General features: G+C 38.6%; 1 protein-coding gene across 2 annotated transcripts in view; it reads right to left on the bottom strand.

Annotated features, from left to right (window-relative positions):
- ABCC4 (ATP binding cassette subfamily C member 4 (PEL blood group)) overlaps positions 1–27,199 on the bottom strand; it is a 145,268-nt gene that overhangs the window by 32,054 nt on the left and 86,015 nt on the right. The window contains exons 21-26 of one of the 2 annotated variants that reach the window (XM_069008363.1): positions 15,048–15,198; positions 14,294–14,413; positions 10,421–10,531; positions 8,806–8,906; positions 6,500–6,691; positions 2,253–2,408 (exon numbers count right to left, since the gene is read on the bottom strand). In XM_069008363.1, coding sequence (XP_068864464.1) covers positions 2,253–2,408; positions 6,500–6,691; positions 8,806–8,906; positions 10,421–10,531; positions 14,294–14,413; positions 15,048–15,198 — 831 coding nt within the window. Of the gene's footprint in view, positions 1–2,252; positions 2,409–6,499; positions 6,692–8,805; positions 8,907–10,420; positions 10,532–14,293; positions 14,414–15,047; positions 15,199–27,199 lie in introns of those variants that run through there. The other variant, XR_011149211.1, reaches the window with a different exon arrangement.

Here is a 27,199-nt window from a genome sequence, read left to right as displayed (position 1 = left end):
AAAACAGTCTGGTTTATGAGAGGAAAGTAATAAGACTAACCTGTAAATAATTGTTGTAAAAATGCTTGCAGTCAGAGAGGCAGACAACATTTGCATAGAAAAGATTTACAAACACAACCTTTACACAGCTCCATCCAAGCAAGCAATTAGAAGCCTAAGCATATTTTTATTTCTCCAGGTAGGTATTTAAACTTAGACACAAGAAAACTTCAGTCTTGCCTCATCACTCTCTAGGAATGGTTCTGTTTAGCATGTTTCATGTTGCAATTCTAATAAGCATCTCTCTCTCTGGTTTTTCAGCTGCCCACATAATTATGAAGATATTTGCTGCAAAATAACTACCTGATGTTACATTGCTATTCCTATTATTGACACTACTATTAGCACAGTACAAGACAATGCCTATCACACAGTTTACTGTAAAAGTTTACTGATTCCAAACTCTCCTTCCTCTTCTTCTTCATACCACCACTTGATCGTTCTGCATATTTTTAGCAGAAACAGTCTTCCCTTACATAAAAAAAAAATGCTACCTGCTAGCCTTTGGACACTCAAAACTTTTGGGTCAATGATGAAAACCTTATATAAACTTGACAAAAATCACAGAGTTCCACTGGATGAGAACAGTTTTAAAACTACGTCAACAGACCTGTGTATGAAAACACCTCACGTGTAGAACTGAATGCAGCAAACTTTGAGCATCTGTATCATTCAACATGTAGAAACTGTATTTGACCTGCAGTTTTCCTGTCTCAGTATCCTATTTTGTTCAACTGGGTTGAATTCTTCAAAATGTAAAAATCGCCCACAATAGCTATGGGCAAGGCTTTCAAAAAGCTGTAGACCTTGAATGAACTGATGATCATCTGCTTTCATGAGAAAGGAACACTTCACACGAACAAAAAATTGAATTTAAATCCATATAAAGTCCTCTTTACATACAAAAGATGACTAGTTCCAGTGAGTACTGCAATAACAAAGCCTGCAGCATGCAGAAACAAAAGACATCCTAAATTAGGCAACAATCCAATTGCTGAGGAAGTACCTATTTTTAAATTTTTTTTTCAATAGCATACCTGTTTCTTTTCTTTGACTCGTATTCTTGGGGAAAAAGAGCCTCATTACCATTTGTATCAGATTCTCAATTTAAAGAAAGTAATACACACTGACAGCCATACTGCCAACAGACTAGCACACATTCAGATGTAACTCTAAATACAGATTCTGTAATAAAATACAGAGATCTGAGAAATAATGCTGAACATGGCAAAAAAATTCTTCTGATTTACAGTCTACTCTTCACTCTACCTGCTAGAACAGTGCAGATGAACAACTTTCCAAAACATGACTTCACATTTACATCATATGAGCTTTTCACTCTTCCTCCCTCTTCAGTGAAGAGCAAATGCCCACAGAAGAGACCAGAGCTCTCATGAAACTGTAACATGCACAGACTTTGCCTTCTACATTTTGAGGTTATACATAACCCTTCTCTGATTTAATGTCTCATGAAAGTAAGACTCTACGAGAGAAGATCTGTGACCTACTGGACTTCTTTGAACAGCCTTTTTTCTACTCCAGCATGGGAGATGAGGCTATTTCCAACACTGTCTTAGTTGTCTTTTTTTTCCTGTACTGCAGCCTTTCTTGCATTCAGCTTCTAAAATTCATCAAGTTTTATTTATTATGGGCCATAATGACCTACTCTTTTGTCTGCTCCCCTGGTCTTCTCCTGTCCAACCTTCTCCACATAATGCAAAAGCTGATAGCTCACTTCTAGGTGGCACATTTGCTCTTTCTAAACCTAGCACCAGTCAGTTTGTACAGAGGTGACTAGGGAGGTGAAAGTGGTCCTTCAAAGTCCCTTACTAAGGAAGCTTCAGGCAATGCATCAGGCAGGAATTGCTGCCAAAGGATCAAGTGACTTCAGAGGACTGCAGAAGATTGGTATATACGTATCAGATTTTCTCTGCTCTTCCCCAGACTATGGGAGGACAGCATACAGCTAACACACAGATATTCCAGAGGAACATACAGGGTACAAAACTAGGAAGAGAAAATGCTCTAGTGCCCAAAATTGATTCTGTTTATCTTAAAATAATCAAGACCGTACTCAAGTAAGAATAACGTCTTGCTACAGTTCCTGTGTCTACTGCCTACAGAGGTGCAGGGGGAACGTATCCCAGCAAAGCACTTTAAACACTACGGTATTACATACAAAATATCCATGGCAAACCAAGTCACTCCCTTACCTGAGGTATAATTGAAATTTTCTTCCGCAAGTCATGGAGTCCCAGCTCTGATGTCAAGTAGTTATCAATCCAAATCCTTCCTTCAGGTTCCGCCAAGCGAAAGAGGGCTGCTATCAAAGAGCTTTTCCCAGCTCCGGTTCTTCCCACTATTCCAACCTACGGAGCAAGCCAAGCCTGTACAATCAAACTGCGAGCTTTCCAGGATAAGTTAATATGTTGAGCAACATTTTTACAACATCACAGGATTTACAGTAGAACATGCACCAAATAAAACTTCTTTATAATTAACATTCTTTCAAGAGGAAAAATCCTCTCCTCTTAAATCAGTTTGGATTCAGGTGACATTTGTATACACGAGAATTTCTTGGATCATATTCAAAGGTGAAAGATTTCCCCTTAATGTGTGGTATCTTATTGTGTAAACAAGATAAAGTGGCTCAATGCACACAGCAATGTGATCAAGGTTGCTAATTTTTATACTAAACCTGGTTTGCTGGGTGATGTTAGGCAAATCATTTCAGGCATGCATCTACTTCTCAACCCAAAAAAGGACTCCCATAAAACACTCTGGGAACAATGTACTCCCAATTTAAATAACTGAGACTGATTTTGGCTAGTATGGTTAAGGTGAAGTACTTTAAAGTAGCAGGATTATAAACTGTATCCATACTTCAGACATCTTCAAAAAGTATTGAAACTACAATGCCATGACAGCAAGCTGAAATTCCTTTTCAAACAAAAGAAATAGTGAATAATAAAATCAGAGAGATTCAGGCTTCTCTTTGTTCCCAAAGAAAAATCAGAAGACATATGCAGTGTGAAAAAAAAATAAAGCTTTCAGAAAAAAGAGACTATGCAAAATATGGGATCGATAACTTTAATGACAAGGGGCTAAGACCTACTAATATTTCTTGTTTCTTAATTTTTTTTTTTAATGTTGTATTTGGGTAAAGGATTCTTAGAGAAAAACAATGCACAGTAATCAACCGTATCCCAGAAGATAATGGATGTAACCCTCTACACAGATCTGATCTGGCAGAATTTCTGCATTCTGTTCTAATCCCTACATTTTCAAAAAAAAAAAAATCAGCACACTGGAAAAAGTTCAGAGCAGTGCAACACAAAATTAATATGGGTTGGAGATACAGATTTGATGGGGAAGGATTTATGAGGATGAAACATGTATAATATAGCTTGGCAAAGTGATTGGGGTGCAGAAAGGAGGAAGAAAGATGAAAACCTTCACGAGTATACGTACAGACACCAGAGGGCAATTACCCACTGCCTGAGACTCACATGTATGCAGCAATGACTGCTGAAATGAAATTAAGCACAGGAAACTGCATCAAAGTGCAAGGAGAAACTTTCAGTTAGAGACACTAAGTTCAGACAAAACAGCAGTGCCCACGTTTGATAAAAAATACACAACACAGTAGAAAAGTACACTTCAAGGAGCAACTTATACTGCATAATCTACAAGGTATTTTCTACTTCTACATTTTGATTCAACAATTTCCTCCAACCATTCATTATTCCACTACTGTATATAAACTAATTAACATGTCTACAGTGCTTATTATTTAACAAGCAATTTAAGCAAATCTGTTACAATAAATGATAAAATGTCTAGTACTCTAAATTATATCAGTGAAACAATGGAAAAATAGTTCTGAACAGATAAACTACAGTTCAGAAAAAAAATGCTGAATAAAGAACACAGACAACCAGAGCTGTGAAAACAAAAGTTCAATTGTTCCTCTGCAAATGTCAATATAAAGTATTGTATCAAGGATATAAAGAAAAAAACCATAAAAAAATACAATGATACTTAAAATAAAAATGCAGCTGCTCTACATATTGTCAAAATCCCACTTTCAGTTTGGCATCAAATGAAAGGACTATGCTCTTCAACATTTAGAATAATCTATTTGCATCTTTGGTCCAATTGACTACAGGCTGCTGAAAATTGACAGGAATTTGAAATAGCTCAGTATACACATTATCTATTTGATTAATACATTTTATTCTTCAGAGGCCCACGCTCACAGCCAGTGCAAACACAGCGGCAGTCGCAAATGGAAATGCCAGCCACCTATCAGGAATCACACAGCCAGGATTGTGCTGCCTGTGAAGCCATGTGCGTACACAGGAGTACACCTGCTACGCTGGGCTCATCATTACTCAAGTGTCACTTGTACTTCATAGTAGAGCTGCAAGAAAAATGTGAGATTTACAGCATGTCAGCTACTCCACTGAAACTGCCCATGTCTTTGTTATCCCTCAGGCAACCTCCCTTTCATGGTATGTTGTGAGAGCACAGCTACCATGCTGTAAATCTACATCTGCACCTTCCTAACTTTTTTGCAGTCCAGAAGCTGTCAGGAAAAGGTGCATTTAACAGTATGTTAGCCAAAAAGCATTCATGAGTTCCCTGAAACAAAGACAGTGATGTTTAAACCCCAATGGTATGCATGCTGACCTTGCTCTGCTGCAGCTATAGTAGCAGAGGGGGTTAACCACTGCCAGCTGCTGGCACAGCAGTTTGCATCTCCCTGGTCTGTCTCTGTCAGGGCACACTACATTAGCAAAGTTGTTTAAAACACAGGGTCCTTCCTAACCTGCTTTGGCTGTAGGGAGATACTGAATGAAAAGCAAACAGATCAAAAGAGACCTTAACCTATGAGTGATTTGCTAGCAACCACCTCCTTCATTCTTACTGTACCCACAGCTTCCCAAACTGGGCCCTGGAGTGGCTGCAAGAAAAACTAGAAGCACAGCAGAAGCTTAAACTCATTCCTGCTGCCAGTGGCACTGCAGCCACCAGAAGTCTCTATAAACCAGAGCTCTCACTGACAGCAGTATGGGCAGAATCCCCAACAGATCTGGAAACCTGGTTCTGAAGAAGATGCTTCTCCAGGATTAAAACCAATATAAGGAGGAGGGATGTTTGGGAGATTTATTTTACACAGTGGCAGCCTACTGCAGTGTTCTGCAAAACATCATAGAAAGCAAACACAAAGTTCTTGGCAATAGTTTCGAGCTGGGCAAATTCAGGATGACAAAACCACAGCAGAACTGCTCAGCAAAAATAAATACCCCCAGTGATCCCTCTCTCTCCTGCCCCCACCAAACAACTGAGTCATGCACTGCTAATATCTCTTGCTTCCGTTTTTATTTCTTTTCCTGTCTCTCACTGAGAAATGTAGAACTTCTTGTCTATATTGGACAGACATGTAACAGCTAAGGAGACGGCCCATATGGCTCTTCTCAAAAGACCATTTTTAACTCATTCATGGCCAATTCCAGGAGATCACCTCAATGTAGCAAAGTCCGACTGAATTTTGGAACATGCATGTTATTGAAAAGGTCCACTTGAGGAAAGGAATGGTTTGGAACTGAATGGAAAAGCATGTTAAAAAGGAGGCAAGGGCAATGACTGTAGAGTTGAACAGCCTCCTAGGGAAGACCTCCTAATCAAAAAAGTACACCTGCATTTGAAATGCAGCAAAGCACAAATTAACACTGCAGGGCTCTAATTTAATTTTGTCTGTGGGGGAGACCTTCCCTGCAGCACTCTTTCAACAGGGATAGCGTCAGAATTGGGGAGGAGGAGTCAGATTTGCAGAGGAGGAAGAGTTTTATTTCTATGTTTCTTTTGGCTACCAATCTAATTAATGACAAGAGTTAATTGGATTGGTAGCCAAAAGGAACTGAAATAAAATCCCGAATTCTAAAGTTATGCAACTGATTTGTATTTCTTTCTTCTGTCTTTCATTTGGGGCTCAGTGCAAGGGCATGTACATTCCTTATTTTCAATTGTTTTTGCTTACCTTGTCTGTTGACATACTTGATTCCAATTATGTTTGCTCTGTTGAATCCCTAATTTCCTACTGCAGGTCCATTTGCTTTGGATTTGAACAAACATTCTGGGCTTGGCTGGTATTTTCAATGTCTGCCACTTTCTGAAGAATCTCAGATTTTTTTTAAGGAAATTACTGGACATGTTTAATCCTTTATTTTGACAGATTGAAATATTATGTTCCAAGATGAATTTATGCTACGCTTACAGGAAATAAATAGGCTATAACTTCTGTTATTAAATATAACTAAAGCTTATTTTTTAAAAGAACACTTAGTATTTTCCTAACATCCATGTATTTTACAATGAATTTCTAGCATGCAGCTTCTTGTCAACTTACCATCTTTGCTTAATTTCTGTGAATATCCAAAGACAGCCATATACATACCTTTTCTTTTGGTTTAATTAAAACAGACAGATGTCTTAAAACCAATGGTCCATCTAGACTGTAAGTGAAGTTAACATTTTCAAATGCTATCATTCCTTGGTTAGGCCATTCTGTTGGTGGATGTTTGTTGGTCTCCCAAGGAGCTTCTTTTTCAAGTTCTGTGTACTCCATTACTCTTTCTACTGATATCATCTAAGGAGAGGAGAGGAGACATAAATACGTGAACTTCATCCTGTTGCATACACTGCAAATACTGCATGCATATAAACATGTGTGTGCATTTTACTATAGAGATTCAATGCAAATTACTCCATGGTTTTTCTTTTAAACACAGATAAGAGTATTTGGTGCCATTCTAGGCTTTCTTTATACAGCTAAAAAAGTGGAAAGAATGCATCTCATGTCCTACTACAGATCCGAATCTATCATGATACATAAAGCCATACATAAGCACTTCTCATCAGTAGGATTAATTCTAAATCTAAATACGTGCATAAGTATTAAGAAAATTAAGCTGTGAGAGTTGCCTGTCAGTCTTGACTAAGATGACACCAATCCATTGTGTGTTGGAAAGACAAAGCCAGAAATGAAACTGCCAAATGAACTACAGGCAGACACATGAATGAGTCAGACTCCTCGCCCTGCACAGGACAACTCCAAAAAAATCACCCATGTGCCTGAGAGTATTGTCCAAATGCTTCTTGAACTCTGGCAGACTTGATGCCGTGTCCACTTCCCTGGGGAGCCTGTTCCAGTGCCCATCCACCCTCTGGGTGAAGAACCTTTTCCTAATACCCAACCTAAACCTGCCCTGACACAACTTCAGGCCATTCCCTCGGGTCCTGTCACCGGTCACCACAGAGAAGAGATCAGTGCCTGCCCCTCCTCTTCCCCTCATGAGGAAGTTGCAGACTGCAATGAGGTCTCCCCTCAGTCTCCTTTTTTCCAAGCTGAACAGCCCAAGTGACCTCAGCCACTCCTCATAAGGCTTTACCTCCATATCCTCCACCATCCTCATGGCCCTCCTTTGGACACTCTCCAATAGCTTCATTTTGTATTGCGCTGCCCAAAACTGCACACAGGACTCAAAACAAGGGTGCACCACCACTGAGTAGTGTGACAATCACTTCCCTTGACCAGCTAGCAACAGAATAGAGAGGAAGTGTTCTTGCCTCCTACAAGTGTAGTCACCCTTTAATAACAAGGGATTTTTGGTGGATGTCCACCTATTAAATAAGTCAGTGCTAATCGCAGTTCCATGAAGTGACCAGCATTTCACATCGCCTTTCTTTTCCAAGGTATTTCTGTAACAGAGCCTCCAAGAAAGCAGTTCAGTACGTGTGACACTCCCACAGACACTTCCAAAACATCCCCGATGGTAGGAAAAAACCTGAAAGCTTTCTTCTCATTCCTCACAAGATCTGTCACTACCAGTTTACTGGTGTGTGAAAAATGCACTGAAGAAGCAATGTGGTAGCAAAAAAACCAATTCTAACACCACTGTTGTTATTATTATTATTATTATTAATTAAGCATGGCTTTGTAACTTCTACAAAAGGACTACACGTATTTCCTAGACTATGTGCAGCAAACTGTAACTTCAATTGTCAACACAGCAAAAAAAAATCCCAAGTTTAGGTTCAGCATGTTTTTTTACAACCTACTTTTCTTATGTATTATCTTAAGAGAGTAAGCAGGCAAATTAGAACATGCTAGTAAATATTGTGAATTGGTCAAAGGCATTTTATAGCATATATTTTGGAAAACACACAATCTTCTCAGCTGAATATAAACAAATACTTTCACTTTTGTGTTAACATAGAATAAATAAAAAAGTTATAACCCTTTGCAATGGAATAACAGGACTCTAAAAATGCCATGAGGGATATAAATAAAATTTTAAAATGCAATAATAAATAACAATAAATTATAAATACCAAATATAAAAACATAATTTAAAATATTCCTTATAAAGGGATTAATTTATTGCAACTTTAGCAAGTTGCAGTGCAATTGTCTACACTGTAACTAGACAGTCACCTTTCTGCTGTAAAGGGAAATTGTAAAACCTCCCTTACTATGAATGGAGGACAGTCCCTGGACACAATTCATCTCAACAAACGTGCAAGATCAGTCAGACAAATTATAACATAAAAGAAGTTATTTTCCTTTATAACTGCAGAGTGGTGCCTCAATTGCTTGCTAAGGTATTAATATCCTAAGTTAATTAAGAAGAAACATCCTTAAGGCTTCATGTCACAAGCATGAAAGGAACCAGGAGGGGAAAAGGAAGAAATAAACATTACCAGGTTTTCAACTTCAGCACTTTGTCTAACACCCCACTGGAATGTTCCCATGAGGGTGATTGCATAGGAGAGTGCCAATCCAACCTGCCCTGCATTCAGAGCTGCAGAAGAAAGGAAAAAGAGACTCAAATGGGTACATTTTAATTACACAAAATCTCACTTAAGTTCACTTTCATGAGGTTATTACATGATGGAAGCATCACAGCCAGAATTTTATTTGGTTACGTGCTACTTGCTATCTGTGCAATGAGCAGCTCCAGGCATAACAGCTCCCTGCCACAATTTTTGGGTACATTTTGGAAACATTTTGAAGAGATAATCCCAATTCTCCTTGACTTGGCATTTATCTAAAAACTGAGGTTCAGTCTCAAGACCATACTTACATAGATTGTTAGGGTCACCCCTATCTGGCTGAGCATTGGTTCACTCTTCACATTTTTTTCTAAGGAAATTAGATAAGGTCCTAAACCTAAGCAAAAAATTTGCATGAAATTATTTCAAAATTAGTTACGAACATTTACATCAACTTTGTACTCTTATAAGCAATCAGATAAAGTAACAGGACAGAATATTTCTTCTCTGTTTATAAAAGCATTTACTCTGTTCTACTGTGCTGTGTTCTACAGCATTTACTGTGGGTCTACTCTCACAAAATAAATGTATTCTGTCTGCCCAATATTAAGCATGATTGTCCTCTGACTTACTTGAACTTTATCCTAACATAATCCCATTGACTTCAAGAGAGCTACTCCTTATCCAGAGGCAAGGAAAGATTCAGGACCATTGTTTTGACTTGTCTTTTTGCATTCTACTAACATCAAATCTAGCTCAAAATTTGCAGAGTTGTGTAGCACAGAGTGTTCAAATTTTAAAATACACATGTTTGTATGTAAAACATACAAAACTTATCCAAAGAAAAAAGAAAAGAAACAAAACCAGAAAATTAGCACTAATTTTCATGTCCAAGATAATTACTTCTTCCTTCATGTTTTAGATGACTATCTCATTCTAGTACATCTAACCCAATTACATCCTGGATGATGCATACACTAATGACAGTTCATGAGTGACAGTGAACATAAAATGTATTATTACGAGGCAATTTTCTTTCTGGAACTGGCCTATCCCACTAATCCAAGACATGAAAAGAGCATCCCTAGGAACTTTAGCTTGCCTTTTGACCTACTGTGCCATGTGCAGAAAGGAAAAAAGTTAAGAGGCAGCTCCGTGGGTGTTTCAGTGTGAAAAGCAAAGCCCTGTAGGCCCAAAAGAGAAAGACAGAGGTAGGGAAAAAGAAGAAGATTTATTTCTTGTTATTGCTCTGAAAGCCAGACTCTCGAAAGTGACGACTGCAGAAGTGCAAGTTTGTTTGCACACTTGGGGATGATGACAGATGCATGCCTCAGCCCAGAAGATGTCTGAACTGCCTCCAGTATTTGTAGGAAAGCAGATACAGCCCCAATGCCCTAGACTAAGGAAGAGATCATGATCTAGAAAGAAACATTTAACTTAATTACAGCCTTTAAACAATTAGAAATAGTAACATATGAAAAAGAATTAGACATTACTATACATGGTAATTACTGGGTGAACTTTTTTTAACATCTGTACTTACTCTTGGCGAGAAGCAGTGAACCAAAAGCAACCACTATAACAAAAATGGCACAGATGGCATCCAGACGCACAGCAAACCACCTTGAGGTTGTCAAAAAGAGAAACCAGGCCTCTAAAATGTATTTTACAAAGACATAAAAACAGTGGATTATTAGAAAACTAAGCTGTGAAATTATTACTGAATTAACTCATGTTAATAATACAAGTTGTCAAAAAGACCCAACATTGCCATCTTCAAGTGCACATCTGCATGGAGTGATGATGATCAGGATGCTGACCAGTTTTCCTGATATTGTCTAGTTTAGTTTTCACACCAATAGCAACTACAATAGCAACCACAGCTAGTATAACATATAGTAACAGGATGAGAAAGAAAAACAGCCAGGGCTTGAAGCATGGTCCATTTATTTAAAATGGAAGTCTCTTCTCTAGTGGACTCAAGAGTCTTACACAAAAAACAAAAGTGTAACTGCACTTACTGTAGCTGGACTAGAGTCTACAGGCTTTTAGCTAGAACATATCACAACTGTCACAGCCAAGTCTTTAGAAGGCAACTGTACCTGGTTAAGCTCCTGCAGGAGCTACTCAGTACAGCCAGTGCAGCTATACAGATCTATTCAGATGATTAGATGCACATATTAACTTTTGGGGAAGCTCACAGGTGGACATCTCCACTCTGCACTCATATTCAGGTGTTGACAATTTGGTGCTAAGTTCCATCCCAGATAGATATGCTACAGTACAAGGTACAAGAGAGAGCAGGAAAAGACACTGCAATACAGAAGGCACAATGTTTGAATTCAGGGCCAAAACCAGAACCATAACAAAGCATGGCACATTTATTGCTTAGGCTGCAGTCAGAGGAATTGTTCCAGCTGCTACCAAGTCACAGCAGAAGGTCACCATTCCAACCCTTTCTGCCCTGCTTGCCATTATTCCCTGCTAAAGATCCGTGCAGCTTCAACGGTTCAGTGTTCCTTAGCCCAGTGCTGGGAAAAATTCAGACAAAAAAATTCTTCCTTTTGTAAGATAGAGAGGAGGTAAGTCTGGTTTTAAGCCTGATCATCCTCAATAGCCAGATTATGGAGTGATCTAACAAATCAATTCATCTAACAGAAGCCTCCATGTAACTTCTGGAGGGCAGCAGAGGGTAAGATTGAGGATGACAAGAGGCATCCGGGTAAGGTACAGAGCTGGTAACCTCTTAGTACCATTTACATCAACCCTAACTGCATGTGGCTGACCACACATTCAGCATTAATGGTTGCATTAAACAAGACATTTGATATGGTCATACAAGCACACGGAACGACACATGCAGAAGGGAGTGCTGCAACAATTCAGAAACCTAGCTCCAGACATTGAATTCACCATAATAATTTAGTTACTTCTCTGAAATCCAGAAACCAAGTGGCCCTAGAAACAATCTATGGCAGCTTCCTCATGACACTAAAGCTAATTTGTGGTGCAACAGTGTACTTGTAAGATCAAGAAGTGGGACAGGAAGTAGATTTTCCATCTCCAGGCTTTTGCTCCATTGATCCTATTGTCCAGGAAGGCTGGTTAAACTGCCAGCATGAGATGGGTCATTTTGCAACCTCCCTATGTAACAGGGGTCACTGTGCATAGAGGAAGGAATCTGACAGTCACAGGAACTAACAAAGACTCATCATGGTCTGATGACTCATGGGCTTGCCTATAGAGATGGACACTGGCAGAAAGGAAACTTGGGTTTGGTCAAATCTCAGCATGCCTTTCAGGTGCTTTTTATCTAAAATTTACTTAATGCTTCATTCACAGGCATTGCTCAAAGGGGTTCAAAGCAGGTGTCCTGAGTCCTAGGCTCAGGCCTAAATAGAGAGGAAGATACTACTCCAGCTGAAAGTGCTCAACAAAACCACTGCTGGTTGGGAGAGCCTTCTGCAATGCAGGAAAGAATTTAAAACTCTTTAGGAGACTTAAAATCCCAGGAGTCCAACTTTGTGAGCTGGTATGAAAGGTATTCTCTTACATCAGCTACTGCTTGCTTGCATTTACTATCAAAGAACTATCCAGGGTGAAAACAACTTTAGGAAATCTCTAGTTCAGCCTCTGGCTCAAGCACAGTCAGCCTGGAGGTCAGACCATGTTGCTCCATGCTTTATGCAGTCTGAGTCTTGAAAATCAACACAGATGGAGCCTGCATCTCTGGCCAATCTTTGCCTCTGCTTGACTGTGCTCACAGTGAAATAGTTTTTCCTTTAATTCAGATTAAACCTCTCTTGTTACAACTTACACCCATGTGGTTGCTCCGACCGCTGTGTACTGTGGTGAGGAGCCTGCATTCACAGCAACATCCCTGCAGACACTGGAAGGCCACTATTGAATTCTCTGCACGCTGCCTCTTCTGTGAGCTGAACAAGCCCAGTTACCTCCCCACACAAGGAAATCTCTTCTGTTAATACCCAGACTATCTTAGTGACTCCTCCACGGAGTTCAGTCCAGTTTGTTAGAATGTTTCCCAGATCTGGGGGTCCAAAACTGGATGATGTATTCCCAGTGTGGGCTAACAAGTTGCCCTCCTTTGCTGTCCAGGCACATATTCCCTATGAGGACCAAAACCCACACACACTTTAAGGCAGCTGGTGTACCCCAAAGACTCTGGTGGGAAAGACACCAAAATGAAGTGTGTAGGTATGGAGAAGAGTGTGACTACAAGCACTGAAGCTTGACCTCAAAAACAGGTTTCTGATCTGCCTAGGAGGGGTATTATTGACAGTTTTGTTAGGGAGATACACCAAACTGACTGAAAAATGAAAGAGTTTTTATGTTCCCTAGATCTGACCTTAAAATATAGAAAAATATTTATTTTAAATGTCACAGTCCTCTTTGTATAGTGAAACTTCTATACACAGTTTTTTGACTAAAGATGTCTTTTAATATAAAGCTAAAACACAACTTTGTTCTCCCTCGCTATGAGCTACTGTAACACTGACCTGGTCAGATAACTAGCAACTCTAAAATATTAAGAAATGGGAAATTCAAAGCTAGAGGTGCCTCCCTGGAAGATATACTACACCAGTCACAAGTCACTGGGCTCAACAAGGTCAGTGTGCATGATGCTACAACCTGTGATTAACAGTACTTCAGAAAGGAGCAACTGGTCTAGTCTGAAATCTTGTAAATCTATAAATTACAAAACAGCCATCGAATACACTTGCATGTCTTACAACAGAGGAAGTTCACAATCTTACTTAACAAACACAGAACTGAAAACTTGCATTCTGCTGTATCTTGAAAAACATAGTAGTAAAGAACATTTAAATAACAGAAGTTAAAGAATCACAGTGCAAACCTGAATTGTATTACTTATTCTTGCAGAATACCAGTATTTTATAACTTCCAATGATGTTAATTCCATATACTAGATTTAAGCCCTGAAAGCTAATCAAAGTAAAAAATAATTTATGAAACTTCCAAGATTATTTATATTACCTGCCCATTCCTAGCACACTACTTAGTATCAAGTGCTTCATAATATAGCTTGTTTCCCCCACATTTCTCTCTGCATCCCCCCCCTCCTTTTCTTAAAGATGGAATCGAGGAAAATGTTAAAAATTATTCTTATTCTTATCAGGCATACTTTCAAATGTTTATCTTATACATTGTTAAAACATATGCATGGGTATTCTAAATTATACTACAGCCCAAAGTAAATTCTCTAAATCTAGACAGATAATGTTTTTGTTCTAATACAGAAATTTTACCCTAAAGAGACAAATGCACAGCTCCTACTGATTTTAATGCACATTATATGCACATGTCGCTGAGGGGATAAGATATTTCCCTCCTACTGTGCAAAGTATTTGATTTTTCACATCAATTCATCACAAACCTGAGTGGAGGTCTTGGTGTGCATCAAATAATTTTTGAAATCTTTCCTCTGCTTTCAAAGCCCGAATAGTCCAAAGCCCCTGGAGGGATGACGACAAGTGGGAGAACACTGGACTTCGAGCTACGAAGAGAAATGAGAGTTAACAATAGCTGAAGTACAACATTTAATTCTTTTTGTACCACACTTATCTTTAATCCTACTACTTTATATTTAACCATACAAACTACTCTACTGCATCTTTTTAGAATAAAAATGCAGTATCTTTAACTAATGTCCTCTTCCTCAATTAGAATCAGTCAGACAGCCAGGCAGATTAATTTACAGAAAAATGTCCTACATTTTTAACAACAGCTGTCACTGAAGAAATTCTTTGAGCTTTATTAATGACATTAGGCACCCATGTTTGTTATTCATAATGCTTAATAGTCCATATCATAGTCAAGCTAAAGTCAGGCACAAGAGTCAGATAAGGTCAGAAATACCATTAATATATGCATGCAAGGTCCCAAAGACCAGCAGCTTAGCATGTTCTTAACTAGCTTTATTTACAGATAGTTAAACTGACATACCCTAGCTTTATCATCATGCAAAACAGGAGTGAAGCATGTAATTCACTAGTTTAGAACCAAGGCAATAAGGAAGTTATTTGCATAGCAAAAGAAAAAAAAATCTTTGATGGACTGTCTATAAAATACTAGCATTTCACATAATAAGCAGGGTTCAAACTAACATTAAGTCCCGCCAAACTACATACTTGTGGATTCTAGACGTTTAATATCTCTTGAAGTGTCCAAGAAATATCGTCGAAGAAAAATGAAAAGAATAAATAGTGGAATTAAGGGGATGAGTATCCAAGGAATCACTGCCACAGCCACAGCCACCACACCAAAAATCTGTAGGAGAGTCTGGAGCACAATAGAAACAAAATAAAAAACTCTTCGCCAGAAGAATTTAATTTAGAACAAGTATAAAACTATTTAACATTATTGAAACACATAAATATTTAAATGGAACTACCACATTTAAGAGCGGATGCATTGTATAACATATGAGCAACATCTATTTTTAAGCAACTTGGAAAATTTACAGTAATACCTAAATTGACTATTTTTGCAGTTTATGGTTTTCTTCCACATTATTTGTTCTTTAAGAAATGTCTTTACAAAGCTGAACATTAGTGTCTTTCTTTGTAGAGTATTTTGTGACTGCTGTAACAAAGTAATAGATGATCAATGTAATAGACAATTAATCTTTAATGGACTCTAGCTACGTGGGGAATCAAGGATATGTTTTTTCACTCCTGATAAAAAGAAACTGGTGAAAAACTGGCTTTCAAATTGAGTTGAAAGACTTGACAGTTGGAAGAGAGACTTTTAACACAGGCTTGCAATGTTTTCCTAAACACAACACTGTCCCATTTAGAACGAAAACCCAGGATAGGACAAAGTGGGCTTTCTCTTCTCAAAGGACTGCATTGTGAAATGCTACAAATAAGAAGAAAATGTTACACACTGCAAAAAGTGTCATAAAAGGCTGGTGTTACCAGGTTTACTAGAGTTTGATGTAACAGCTGAGGTAAATCTGACTTTACTCTTAGAAAACTAGATATAACGAGATGTAACAGATAAACTCTGTTGCTTAAGACAGAGGATCCTGGCTCAACTTTCTGAATTAAATCCTCCATTTCCTTCAGATCCCTCCACATCTTTCATCAAACTTTCAGTTTGAATACACAGTCAAAACCATCATCTGCACACAAACTTCTTTCAGAACCCAGCTGTGCATGAATGAGTGTATGGCAGGAGTCCTGGTATACTGTAACTAGGGTGTGCCCATTTGCTCCTTAAAAAGGGGGGAAAAACCCCAAACCATATAAAAATAAACCCATACTGTACAAAAACCACACAACTGAAATCCTAGCTCAATACTTAATTCCTGTATTATTCTCATTAACAAAATCATTAGAAATGACAATATTCTCTAAAAATTTTTCATTTTATGGACTGTAGAGCAGCCACCTTCTTCATCATCACATACAGCACAGAAGTGGATTCTAGCTAAATTTTGTGGCTGCCCGATTTTAAGATTCCAAAAATGCATTAGTGACCACTGGGTGCCAGAAATGCATGTCTTACAGCAAAAATGCTTCCACCCTTTGAATTTTCCAACTCAGTGCACACATAAGCAACACATCAGCTAAGGTAGATATCAGAGAGCTATCTGTGTTTTCAAACACTTTCAGTAGAAGTGTCTATTAAACACTTCATTTCCTGTTGCACTTCTGGTAGCCCACTAAGGCTAAAACCAAGCAGAACCTTTAGCCCTAAATTTGCCTTTTTTTTTTCTTCAGGCTTCTCTGACTTTACCCTAATTTGACCTGACCAAAGAGCAAACCCACACACCTTAGACTGCATGAGTCAGCTCTAGCCTTAGAGGTCTTAGCTCATGAAAGAAGATTTATCAGTATAATAGCCCAGCATCTCATTGATCCTGAAAGCACATTTTAGGGTCTCATAACTCTCTTAAGGAAAATTGCTGTAAGGTAGGCATGGGAAAGGAGCTCTGAAGGAAGTTGCATTATCACTACACTGTTCATCTGTGGGTTAAGGTGTTGACAGCATCATGTTGTTTGACCTTCTGGATACACGCAGCAGATGGCAAACATTTCACCTAGATTTCATCAGGAGGAGGTAAGGTGGCAATGAGAGTGCATGGTGTTCCACCTGGATCAATTAAGCACATGGCTATGTCAGCACAAAGCAAAACAAAGCACCCTGGCTCCTCACCAGCACTGCCATCAGCCCTTCTCTACCTTCTACTTCTCTGGCATTTTTTAGAACCCTGTAAACATATTTCCTTTTTATCGTGGGGTGAGGAGAAAGGGAATAAAGATTCCTGACCTCCTACAAATTTTCTCCTGTCTAGATCTTCACTTGCCTCAGTAACGCTCATTATCTCTGCCAAGCCTGCCAGCTTGGCATAAATGACATGCTAGCTAAAGGTTCCCTCACCTCCATCCTTATCAGCAGAGACTGAAGTCCGTTCCTTCCTTCCTGCTCCAAACTCACTCCTGAATCTCTTTATACACCTGCTGCCTTCTCCCTCCATCACTTCACAGACAGCCACAAAAAAGCTGTTTCTGAAGTACACAGTCTCCTCATAACATCAGCTGCAAATCTGAAGCCAAATGTTGAGGAGAGCTGCTTCAAGGAAAAAAAATTCTGAGGAAAACAAGTGCTTCTTAATAAAAAAAAAAAAGAAGCCAAACTGAAGTTTTAGTGATGATAATCTAGAATATGTTGCAAACTGCCAGTGGGGGTGGGAGTGGGAGTAAAACTATTAAGATCCAGCTCATGTAAACAAAGCCTTGCTATGGCAGAAATACAGGGAAGGAAAAGATGGTTAGGATGACTAAAGTAAAAACCTGACACCACCCTTGGAAGGAATTTTAGATGAGCCTGCACCACCTTATCATTATAAAAATTTATGATAGGGTGGATCAGTCATGTGTGTTGTTTTTTTTTGAAAACCAAACTTGCATATAAATTAACTCTTAATGAAGTAGTCTGAAAGCCAGACACAACCATTTGCAGACTGTAATAATGTAGTCACTGCGTGAGGTAAGGCAAAGGTTCTAGCTCCTGAATTTCACAAGAGACAACCAACCTTTGCAGCTGGAGACTGCCCCAACTTCTACCAGATTCACTGTGTGCAAGCTGCAGGACCCAAGATAATCAGCAGGCTGACAATAATGATAGCACGAGTAGTCTGGTGTCTCTCCTCTCTGGAGACAAACAGCAAGAAAGGCTCAGGACTGGGTATCTGGACTTCTCATTGCAGAACCAGCTTACAATGGAAAGTTGCATCAAAAGTTTAAGATTTTCCTACCTAAAAGAAATATGGCCTACAAACCCAGCATCTTTCACTGTATTTCTTAATTTTAGCATTCAAAATGTAATGACTGTGCAGAAACTAACAGTCAAACTAAAAAAAAAGAAGAAAAGCAACCCAAACGAAAACACAGGAGCTGATTAATTACATTTTACAGCTATTTGCACAGTATTTGAAACAAGGCCACCTTACACAAAAGATAACAGATGCACTGGCTACCAAGACCAAAAGGACCTGGACAGTTTCAGGGAAATACCATTGCTTCCAGTGTTCACCTTCAAGCTTGCTTCAGTTTCCCTGGAGAAAGATCAATCTCCCACACACAAGCCTGCACACAGTCTATCCCTAGAGTACCAAAAAGCACATGTTGTTTCTGTTGGAGTTATCCTCTTGCTTACAAGAGTACTGAGAGATTTCCCCCATGCTTTGGTCAGTCACTCCATTTATTGTGGCTTTTTTTTCCTTAAAAATCTCCTCTTTTACTGCAGCAGGCATACCCAACTATAACCCTCTGGGGAAATCAATGCTGTGATCACTTGTGAAACATGCTTTCACTTCATCATCTGATGACCTACATATCCGTAATTCTTACAGGTGCTGAGAGTGATATCCTGGAGTTTCTATCTCAAACAGGTCTTGATCTAGGAATAACAGGTATTTCTGTACCACAACCACAGAACTGAAAAACATGCTATAGGACCTACTACCATAGGAACCACACTATTCTGGACTTGCAGTTGCTGACCTGGTAGGATCTCTAATCAATGAGAGGAGCCCAGGGGATGGGATTTGAAACTTGGAAACCTGATTGTGGGAGTCTAGATGTGGCCCATAGTGAAACTCCTGTCCTAGTTTAGAAGCTTAAAAAGTGATGAATACAATAGTTAAATTAGAATAAATGAATAAATAGTTAAATGTTTAGATTGGAAAAGACCTCGAAGGTCATAGAATCCAACCGTTAATGCAGCCAGGTCCACCACAAGACCATGTCCTTAAGCACCACATCTACGCATCTTTTAAACATGTCCAAGGATGGTAACTTCATCTAACCTTTAAGTGTATACCTAATGACCCTGTGGTTGAATCCTTCTCTACAATCCACCAACTGTATTTACTTGATGCCCTCTGACTACAGCAAAGTAAGCATCTAAAGCCCATCAAGCTTAAATTTGGATGACTGAATCTACAGTCAAATCCCATGCAAGAACTGCAGAGTTCCAGGACCGGTTTTACCAATACTTAAGCAGAAGCCAAATACACCTACTCAGCCCCAATTCCTAAATGCTACTCCCTGGACCCCAATATACACTCCCAAGGATTATATTAGCCCATGGAACTGCCACAAAGCCATACTAATTTAATAATAGCAAAGGCACATGGCCTCAATTTCAATTTGAACCTTCACTGCATTAACTTAGGGCACTCTCAAGCTGTGCTGTCTGAAGTAAAGCCAGGTCAAGAAACTACAAAACCCCACTCTGTTCATACTTGCTTGGCATCACCCTTCCTCCTCCTTCTCCCCTACCCCTGACTGAAATTATTTCCTTGTTGACTCTGCCAAGAAACTGCATGCACAATCAATCCCTAATCCAGTTCTGACATTTTCTTCATCCTTGAATGCTTTTTTTTTTTTAAACCAGACTGTTTGGATTGACTGACCTGCAGCTCTGTTAAAGAAAAACTGCACAGGTGGCTGGTTACATTGGGACACCAGAAGACAAGTTTCCCTGGGAAGACGACATTGCAATGAGAAGATCAGAGTGATAAACACTTGACTCAGGCCAGCTCCACCCAGAACCACAGTGTAGATTTTCTGCATTTTCTCCCCTTTATTACAAAAAGCCACAGGAAACATCCAAAGAGAAAATAGCACCTAAATGATTCTACTTCATTTTACTCATTTAAAGTAACTGAATTCAGGTGAGTAGTCTTGTCTTCAAACTACTTTTTAAATAAAATTTACTGGCTTTCTTTTGGAACTGGTTAAAAATACATACATATGGTTGTTTATACTATTGCTTGCATCGAACTGTCAGGAACATATTTGTCTTCAGCAAAAATGCAATGAAGACTTATGAGTACAGCAGAACACGCAGGACATACAGTATTTAAAAGGCATCTCAGACAGTGTCCTTTTCTGAAGCAACCCGGGACAGCAATCTTTGACAGGAATGACAGCTCTCAATTAGTGTTAATTCAGCTTCAGGAAAATGTGCATCCATGAGAAAATTTGGAATTTAAAGACCAAGACAATCAATGCACTGAAAGGGGAAAAAAAGGCACAGTTGGGGAAGAAATAAAAATTGTATGTTCAGATAAATTGAAAGAAGAAAGTAAGAACTAAATACTGCCAGCTCTAAAAGCTTCAAAAATACCAAGTTCGTCTTATCTTCTGCAAGATGCTCTCTTCTTCTCTGAATCCTGCTATTTGCAATTAGTTGACAAGAGGCTACCTAACTAAATCAATATGTCACTGCAAATGGGCTGAATACATCTGCCAGATACACCATGGAAGTGTATTCAAGATTTCCAGTCACATCCTTAATGCTAAGCACCTCCTATTTGTTCTCACCTCTACAAGACAGTCCGTCTGGATTGCTGTTTTTCCAAGTGAACAAGCATATACTGAGCTCCTCAGGGCAAATGTTTCTGTGCCACCAACATGCTCATTCATTTGACTTGGCATGCATTTTGTCATTAAGTGAGAAGCCTTAATATTTGTTTGAGGTCATGGCAAACTGTGTGCAATTGTTCTTGAACAAGTGACCTTACCATAAAAAGGGTGTTAATATATTGGCACTGCCACCACTCTCATATTCAAACAGCATCCTATTATCAGTAATCTCTTACCCTACAAGAAGGGATAGAAATAGGCTCTCTGGGCACCCTGGGCCAGGAGGTTTAACTGCCTCATGCAGAATTTGATTTTAACAGCAGTTTCCAAAAAGCACAATCCGTACGTTGTCTGAGACTTCCAGATATGACGCTTTAGAAACAGACACATAACCAAGCTCTGGACTTGGTGATTCTGACAGACACTTAAAATACTCATCTTTTAAAACTCCACGCTACATTCCTACAACATTTAGAGGTTATCCTCCTTCTAATAATAAACTATCTTCACTCATGTAAGAAGTTTGTTGCCAGGGCTCTTCGGCCAGGGTAGTAAGTTACTTCCAGCTAATACAGGTTTTTTTAATGGAAAAACAAGCTTTTATCAGAGCCAAAGGTATGGCCTCTGCTTAGGCATACAGCTCCTGTTCATACCCACTGTACATGGAAACCAGTGCTGTCACACACAAAATGACAGTGCCAACAGCCATTCTTGTAAATGGCTATGGACAATATATTTTTGTATTTATAAGCAGTAAAATCTTGAGTAGGATCTTTGAAGTGCTCCTCGTTTATTGTACCTTGTGCCCCCTGAACACATCTGCACACAAGTGTTCTCAGTGATTTGGGCAGCAAGTCACAACTTTGCAATGAGGATCTATAGAAAAGTGAGAGTTCTTCCTGAAGTTACGGGGAGTTAGTTATAACTTTACTGTGATCTCCCTGTATGAATAATATAAAGAGTTAATATGTTTTGCTGTTCAGCAGTGCTATTTGTCACTTCTCCTGTGAACAGTCCCTGGCTATATTCTTACACTGTTCTTTTCCCAAGGAAAAAAAAGGTGCACACACAAGAACTACTCACATAAACTACAGTGGGGTCTTTGTACCATGAAAAATGTGTTTTATTTTCTTGTGGAACACCTCGGATGCTGAGCACAACTTTACATGGTAGCTTGAGGAAACAGCATTTAATCAGCGAGTGTAGAACATGCACACACACATGCTTTGCTTTCTTGACAGCTCTTGCCAGAACCTGCCTGAAACACTACAGAAAAATGTCTGACATCACCCAATATTCCCAGAGTTACTCCTCATATAGCAGAAAGCATCCCTTTTCCTTCATATCAATTTAGAAGGATTGTGCCTCCAATATCCACCACCATTGCCAAATGTGGTCGCTTTGTTGGCTGTTGCACTTGCTTCAAGATTCCCAGAACAATGCATTTTTGTATCTCCTCTATCAGTCCTTACTGTCAAATAACTGATATTTTTAAAGGAAAAAAAAAATGGCTCGACAGTTTCTGCTCCCCTACTACCTCTTAGAAGTCATTTCCATAATTTTTCCCCAGCTATATAAGGCCAAGACAGCCCCACTGAGCACAGAGCCTTATGAAATCAAAACATTTGATTCAACAATGGGTATTTTTCTCCTTAGTACTGCTCCAAGTGGTGTATTTCCTACTTTGTTCTTTACTCGTATGTTTAGCACTTTACCAGCAGAGGCTGATTCACTGACATTTGTCTCAGTTTTGTCCCCTTTTGAAAGCAGATTTTATTTCAGTGATAATTATGGAGAACATATACAGAGAATAAGAACAAAAAAAAATCAACAAATATCTCACTGCTTTCAGGCTATTAGGATGCATGATTCAAAAAATGGATCATAAAAGGACAGGGGAAAGTTAGGCTGGGAAAAGTTTTGATATCCCCAGTACAAAACTGTGAGTGCTGGGGTACTAAACAGGGAAAGGATCACAGAAAGTAGCTCATGCCCTCCACAAATTGCATCCCCTATTGCCACTGCTAGAGAAAAACCACTGACCTAGACAGACCACTGCTGTGACCCTGCATGGCATTAGTTCACGTTCTTATGGTCAAGTCCATTCATTTACTTGCTGAAATACTGCCCACTCTTCCTGTGAGGAATTCCTCTGAGCTAATGATGATGTTATCACCTTTTCACCCATGCTGTGCACATTTTTTTGCAATTTTTTAAAATGTTTAACAAAATTGTGCTTACCACAAATGCTGCTGCCCCATGTATCAGAGCTTTGCAAACTCTGTCTTTGAGCCCTGTACTTTCCTGCCTCAAGTCTCTTGTCTCTTGTGGCCATAATGCCAGAGCAGCTGTGCACCCTCCTCAAGAGTACCCTGTTTTCAACTGCATGACCTTTTCTGCTCAGCCAAGGCTAACTTTCACCAGAAGTCAATTCTGGGTCTTTCAACAACTTTTAAAAGCTTTGTGCTACATTCAAACTGTGGGCTCTTCTGTTAAAGAGAGTATCAATTCCTCAGTAACACAGCTCTTCAGGCTTACAGCAACTACAAGGCTTTTAAGCATTTTATTGTTGTTCTTGCTATTTAAAAATACACTGCTCATGTATTTTTTTTTGGTGGAATAAAAAACTACTCATATTTCTGTGAACACCACCAACACAGCCTCTCCGCCCCAGTTAAATGAAAACTATGAAAAATATTAAGGAATACAACATCAGCTATCCTAAGAAATAAAACTACCTTCTGTTTCCTTCTGGTCACACTCTTTCACAGCAGATATACAAAAAATACTTTCTAACCTGTCCCTGGTATTTTTTTCCCTTAACATCCCCAGAGCTTTACCACTTTGATAGGGCTATAAAAGACTTTCCTATTCAAACTAAACTCCTGACTCATAATTTTTCAGTACTACATGATGTCTAGAGATCACTCAGTGCCACAAAGCTTAACAGTGGTCTGATACTTTCAGCAACCACATTTAAACTAACCAGCACCAGCCTCACTCCACCACCAGCAGGTTTCACCCAGTTCAGCTGTTCTGTGAATGTCCAGAACCCAGTGAGTAAAGAGAAAATTCCTTGGCAGAGAATAAACATTATTTACTGTCATAAGTGCGTGCTCATTCTTTATGGCTTACAAATATGCAGCAAACCATCAGGAGGACTTTTCAGAAGCTTTATTTAGCACAAACCATCAATAAAGGCATATGTATTGAAGTAAGTAACTGATACCAGGTCTGATCCCAAAATCCAGACTATCTGTTAGTGAGAAAATTGAAAAAATATTTTTCTAAGTGTTATGTTGTACTTGACAGAAGGGTGGACAACTGAATCAAGTACTAAACCCAGCAGTTTTATAAGAAGGTCTAAACCCTTTATTTTAGCATATGAGTGACTTTCATAGCAAGAGAGTTCTGCTTACTTAAACATTAGACTGACTTCAAAAACAATTAAGAAAAAGATTTAGGGATGTGATTGTGGAAGAAAATTAAATCGCTCAGCATCCTATTCTTCCACTGTGCAGGAATAGATGTTATTAAGCCCTTGAAAGAAACTTTCTAAATAGACAGATTTTTGTATTTCAGGAGTACAATCTAAATGAATCAATTTTTTTAAACAATACAAAAATTCCTGTAATGTAGATGTAATACAAAGATGTAACAAAAAGACATACGACATTCAGTTACCACCTGAACTCTCATCTTTTGTTGGATAGAGCTGCCCACACTGCAATCTCCTCTACCTTTTGATGCACAAACTCATCTGGAGTTTTCAAATCAGCTGCAGAGTTCACCAAGTACCCACAAATATCAGCTTCAGCAAGAGAAAAGCTCTTACGTTGTGCAGATGCACACATAACCCTGGCAGCACACTTCTGTGAGATGCAGCCTTTATTTTTCCTAAGGATAATTCCTTGTCCTACATGTTTGTTTTGGGCATAAATATGCATAATAATTTTACACATACACACACACACACACGTCAGCTACATGGCTTGGTAATTCAAATTACCTGCAAGTTTCTCCTTCCTTCTTGAATCAAAAGTGCAATCTCCAATCCTTTTGCCGAACAGTGGAATCCTAATTTGTTTGTAAGCAGACATTGTCCTATCTATATTGTATCAGTAGTTTAAGGCAATCTAGAAGATTTGTACTTATCACCATTTGGAACAGGATTGTTACACTCTATGACTGACAGCAGAATTAACGTATTTCTAGCTACTGTGTAGTGTTAGAAATGTTAATGATTTACAGAAGTCTTAAAACTAATTTTAAAACCAGTTTGAGACACAGACATGATAGGTTGCCAATAATGCTTAAAAAGTCTGGGAAATACCTATCAACAATAATAATAAAAATTCCCACTCTGGCACTAAAAGCAGCAGTAGTATATACACAAAGAAAGACCAAAAAGAAAAGGAGAAAACTACAGAATATAAGTTCACTTACATGCATAAATACACTTACAGAGTATTTCTTTGTCCTCTTTCACACTAAGAAAAGCAAAGAAGAAAATACCTTCCAACAGATATGAACAGCCCCAAATGAACAGAATCTCTTTCTGGAACTTTTACAAATTCCACCTTAACCAAAGAGGGAAAATTTCCAAACCACACAGAAGAGGGGGTACATCACTGGACTTCCATACAACTATTCTGCTTTCTATTACCTGAAAATAGACGGAAAATAATCTGATAAAGAAAACAGAAAAGCCCATTTGGAGAAGAGGTGATTTAAACCTGACTGTATTTACAGGTTCCAACTATCAAAATACTGCAAGAACAACTACCATTAAACCTCAGTCTGCTCAAATGTTAGAGAAATTAAGGTAAGGACTGCACCTCACAAAGCTCATAAGCTCTAGAAAAAGAAATAAAGAAGACAGAATTCCACTAATTGAAAACTAGCTTTATTTTTCAGAGCACTATATTCAAAGCACCTGTATTCCACATTTCAATGAGAAAATGAAAGGAGCCCAGTACAAAACTATCATCTACTTTTGCCACATAAATGGAGAACTGCAAAAACTAAAAGGAAATGAGTAAAGAAAAACAAGAAAAGCAGTAAAGGAGGCAAGATGACAAGAAGGTAATGACACCACATTTTCAGTATTATTTTACTTCCTTTTCCATGTTAGATAAAGGGTCGCATCTTTAAATTTTATTAATATGAAGTAAATAAACACCCTAAAATATTAAAGTAGTTCTATTATGTTCCTACACACATTAGTTTTGTTCCAGTAGTGATCTCTGCTGCCTTGATACTCATGTGTAGAGAATGGCATGCATACCTGCTCTTATAAAAATTCTACAAATGAACATAAATAGAAAAAAAAATTTAAAAAAATAAAAAGGCGTGAGGGAAAGGCTTAGGCTGGGTATGCATAGCCACTATAGTGAGAACAGACACTTAGCCTTCCCTAGAAAACCGAGGTCCTTATATAAACAGGAATCTACCCATTAGCAGTGACTCCAGACTTTACACACTTTATCCTGTACACACACCACCAATCTGAGTAAATACGCAGTCTGTATGATGCAAGATACTCACCCTTCCATTCAAAGGAATGTGATGACAGGTACAAAATAAAGAACAGCAATAGCTGTGGCATAGATTATCTCCCACTGCTGGTCACCATCAACAAGCTTAACTGGCTACTGAGATTTAACAATCAAGTTATTCAAGGACAGAGGAAGAAAAGGTCAATAAAAAACTGCATTATTTAGACAAGTGTCTGTGCTAAACTCACAGCTTTTGTACGCTGGTTTTGGAGACACAAATGCAACCCAAGCCTCCTCTTCCTCCACTCCCTCCCACCCCTTTTATTTGTTTGCTTGTTTGTTTTTAACAACACGGGGGGGATATTTAAAAAAAAAAAACCAAAACTGAGAGCACATGCAAATACCACATGACCACAGCAAAAGTCAGGATTTTATTGCCATGCTCATTTTAACCTTTTCTGAAATTAGAGCTCAAAAATTACCAACAAAAACATATATATCCCTATTATTTTTCTTTAGTTTTTAACTGGTCTTTCATTATGCACTAGCCAGATGCACTGTAATATGTGTCTTGGGAAGGTATAGCAAGAAAAAAGTCCTGTAAGGTTTCAGTAATCAAGTGTTACCAGGCAACTATTTTGTGTTTCTTTAATTTATTTATTTTTCATTTAAACCTCAGTACAGCAAAACTACCATGATTCAGCAGAAGGGAAACCAAAAAGTATTCAAGGTATCCAAGCCACAGGTCTGCTCTATGTACCAGGCTCAACAGAGTATGTTGACATTTAACACAGATCCCACTACTGGTTATTTTCTTACAACATTCTTGTGATCATATCTTGAATACACACATGCAAACACACAGAAAGAATTATTCTCTAATGAATAAAAATACCTCTTAAA

Source organism: Aphelocoma coerulescens, chromosome 1 (assembly GCF_041296385.1).
Source record: "Aphelocoma coerulescens isolate FSJ_1873_10779 chromosome 1, UR_Acoe_1.0, whole genome shotgun sequence".
NCBI lineage: Eukaryota > Metazoa > Chordata > Aves > Passeriformes > Corvidae > Aphelocoma > Aphelocoma coerulescens.
The sequence above is the reverse complement of the archived record's forward strand: the minus strand, read 5'-3'. Positions and strand labels throughout refer to the sequence as shown.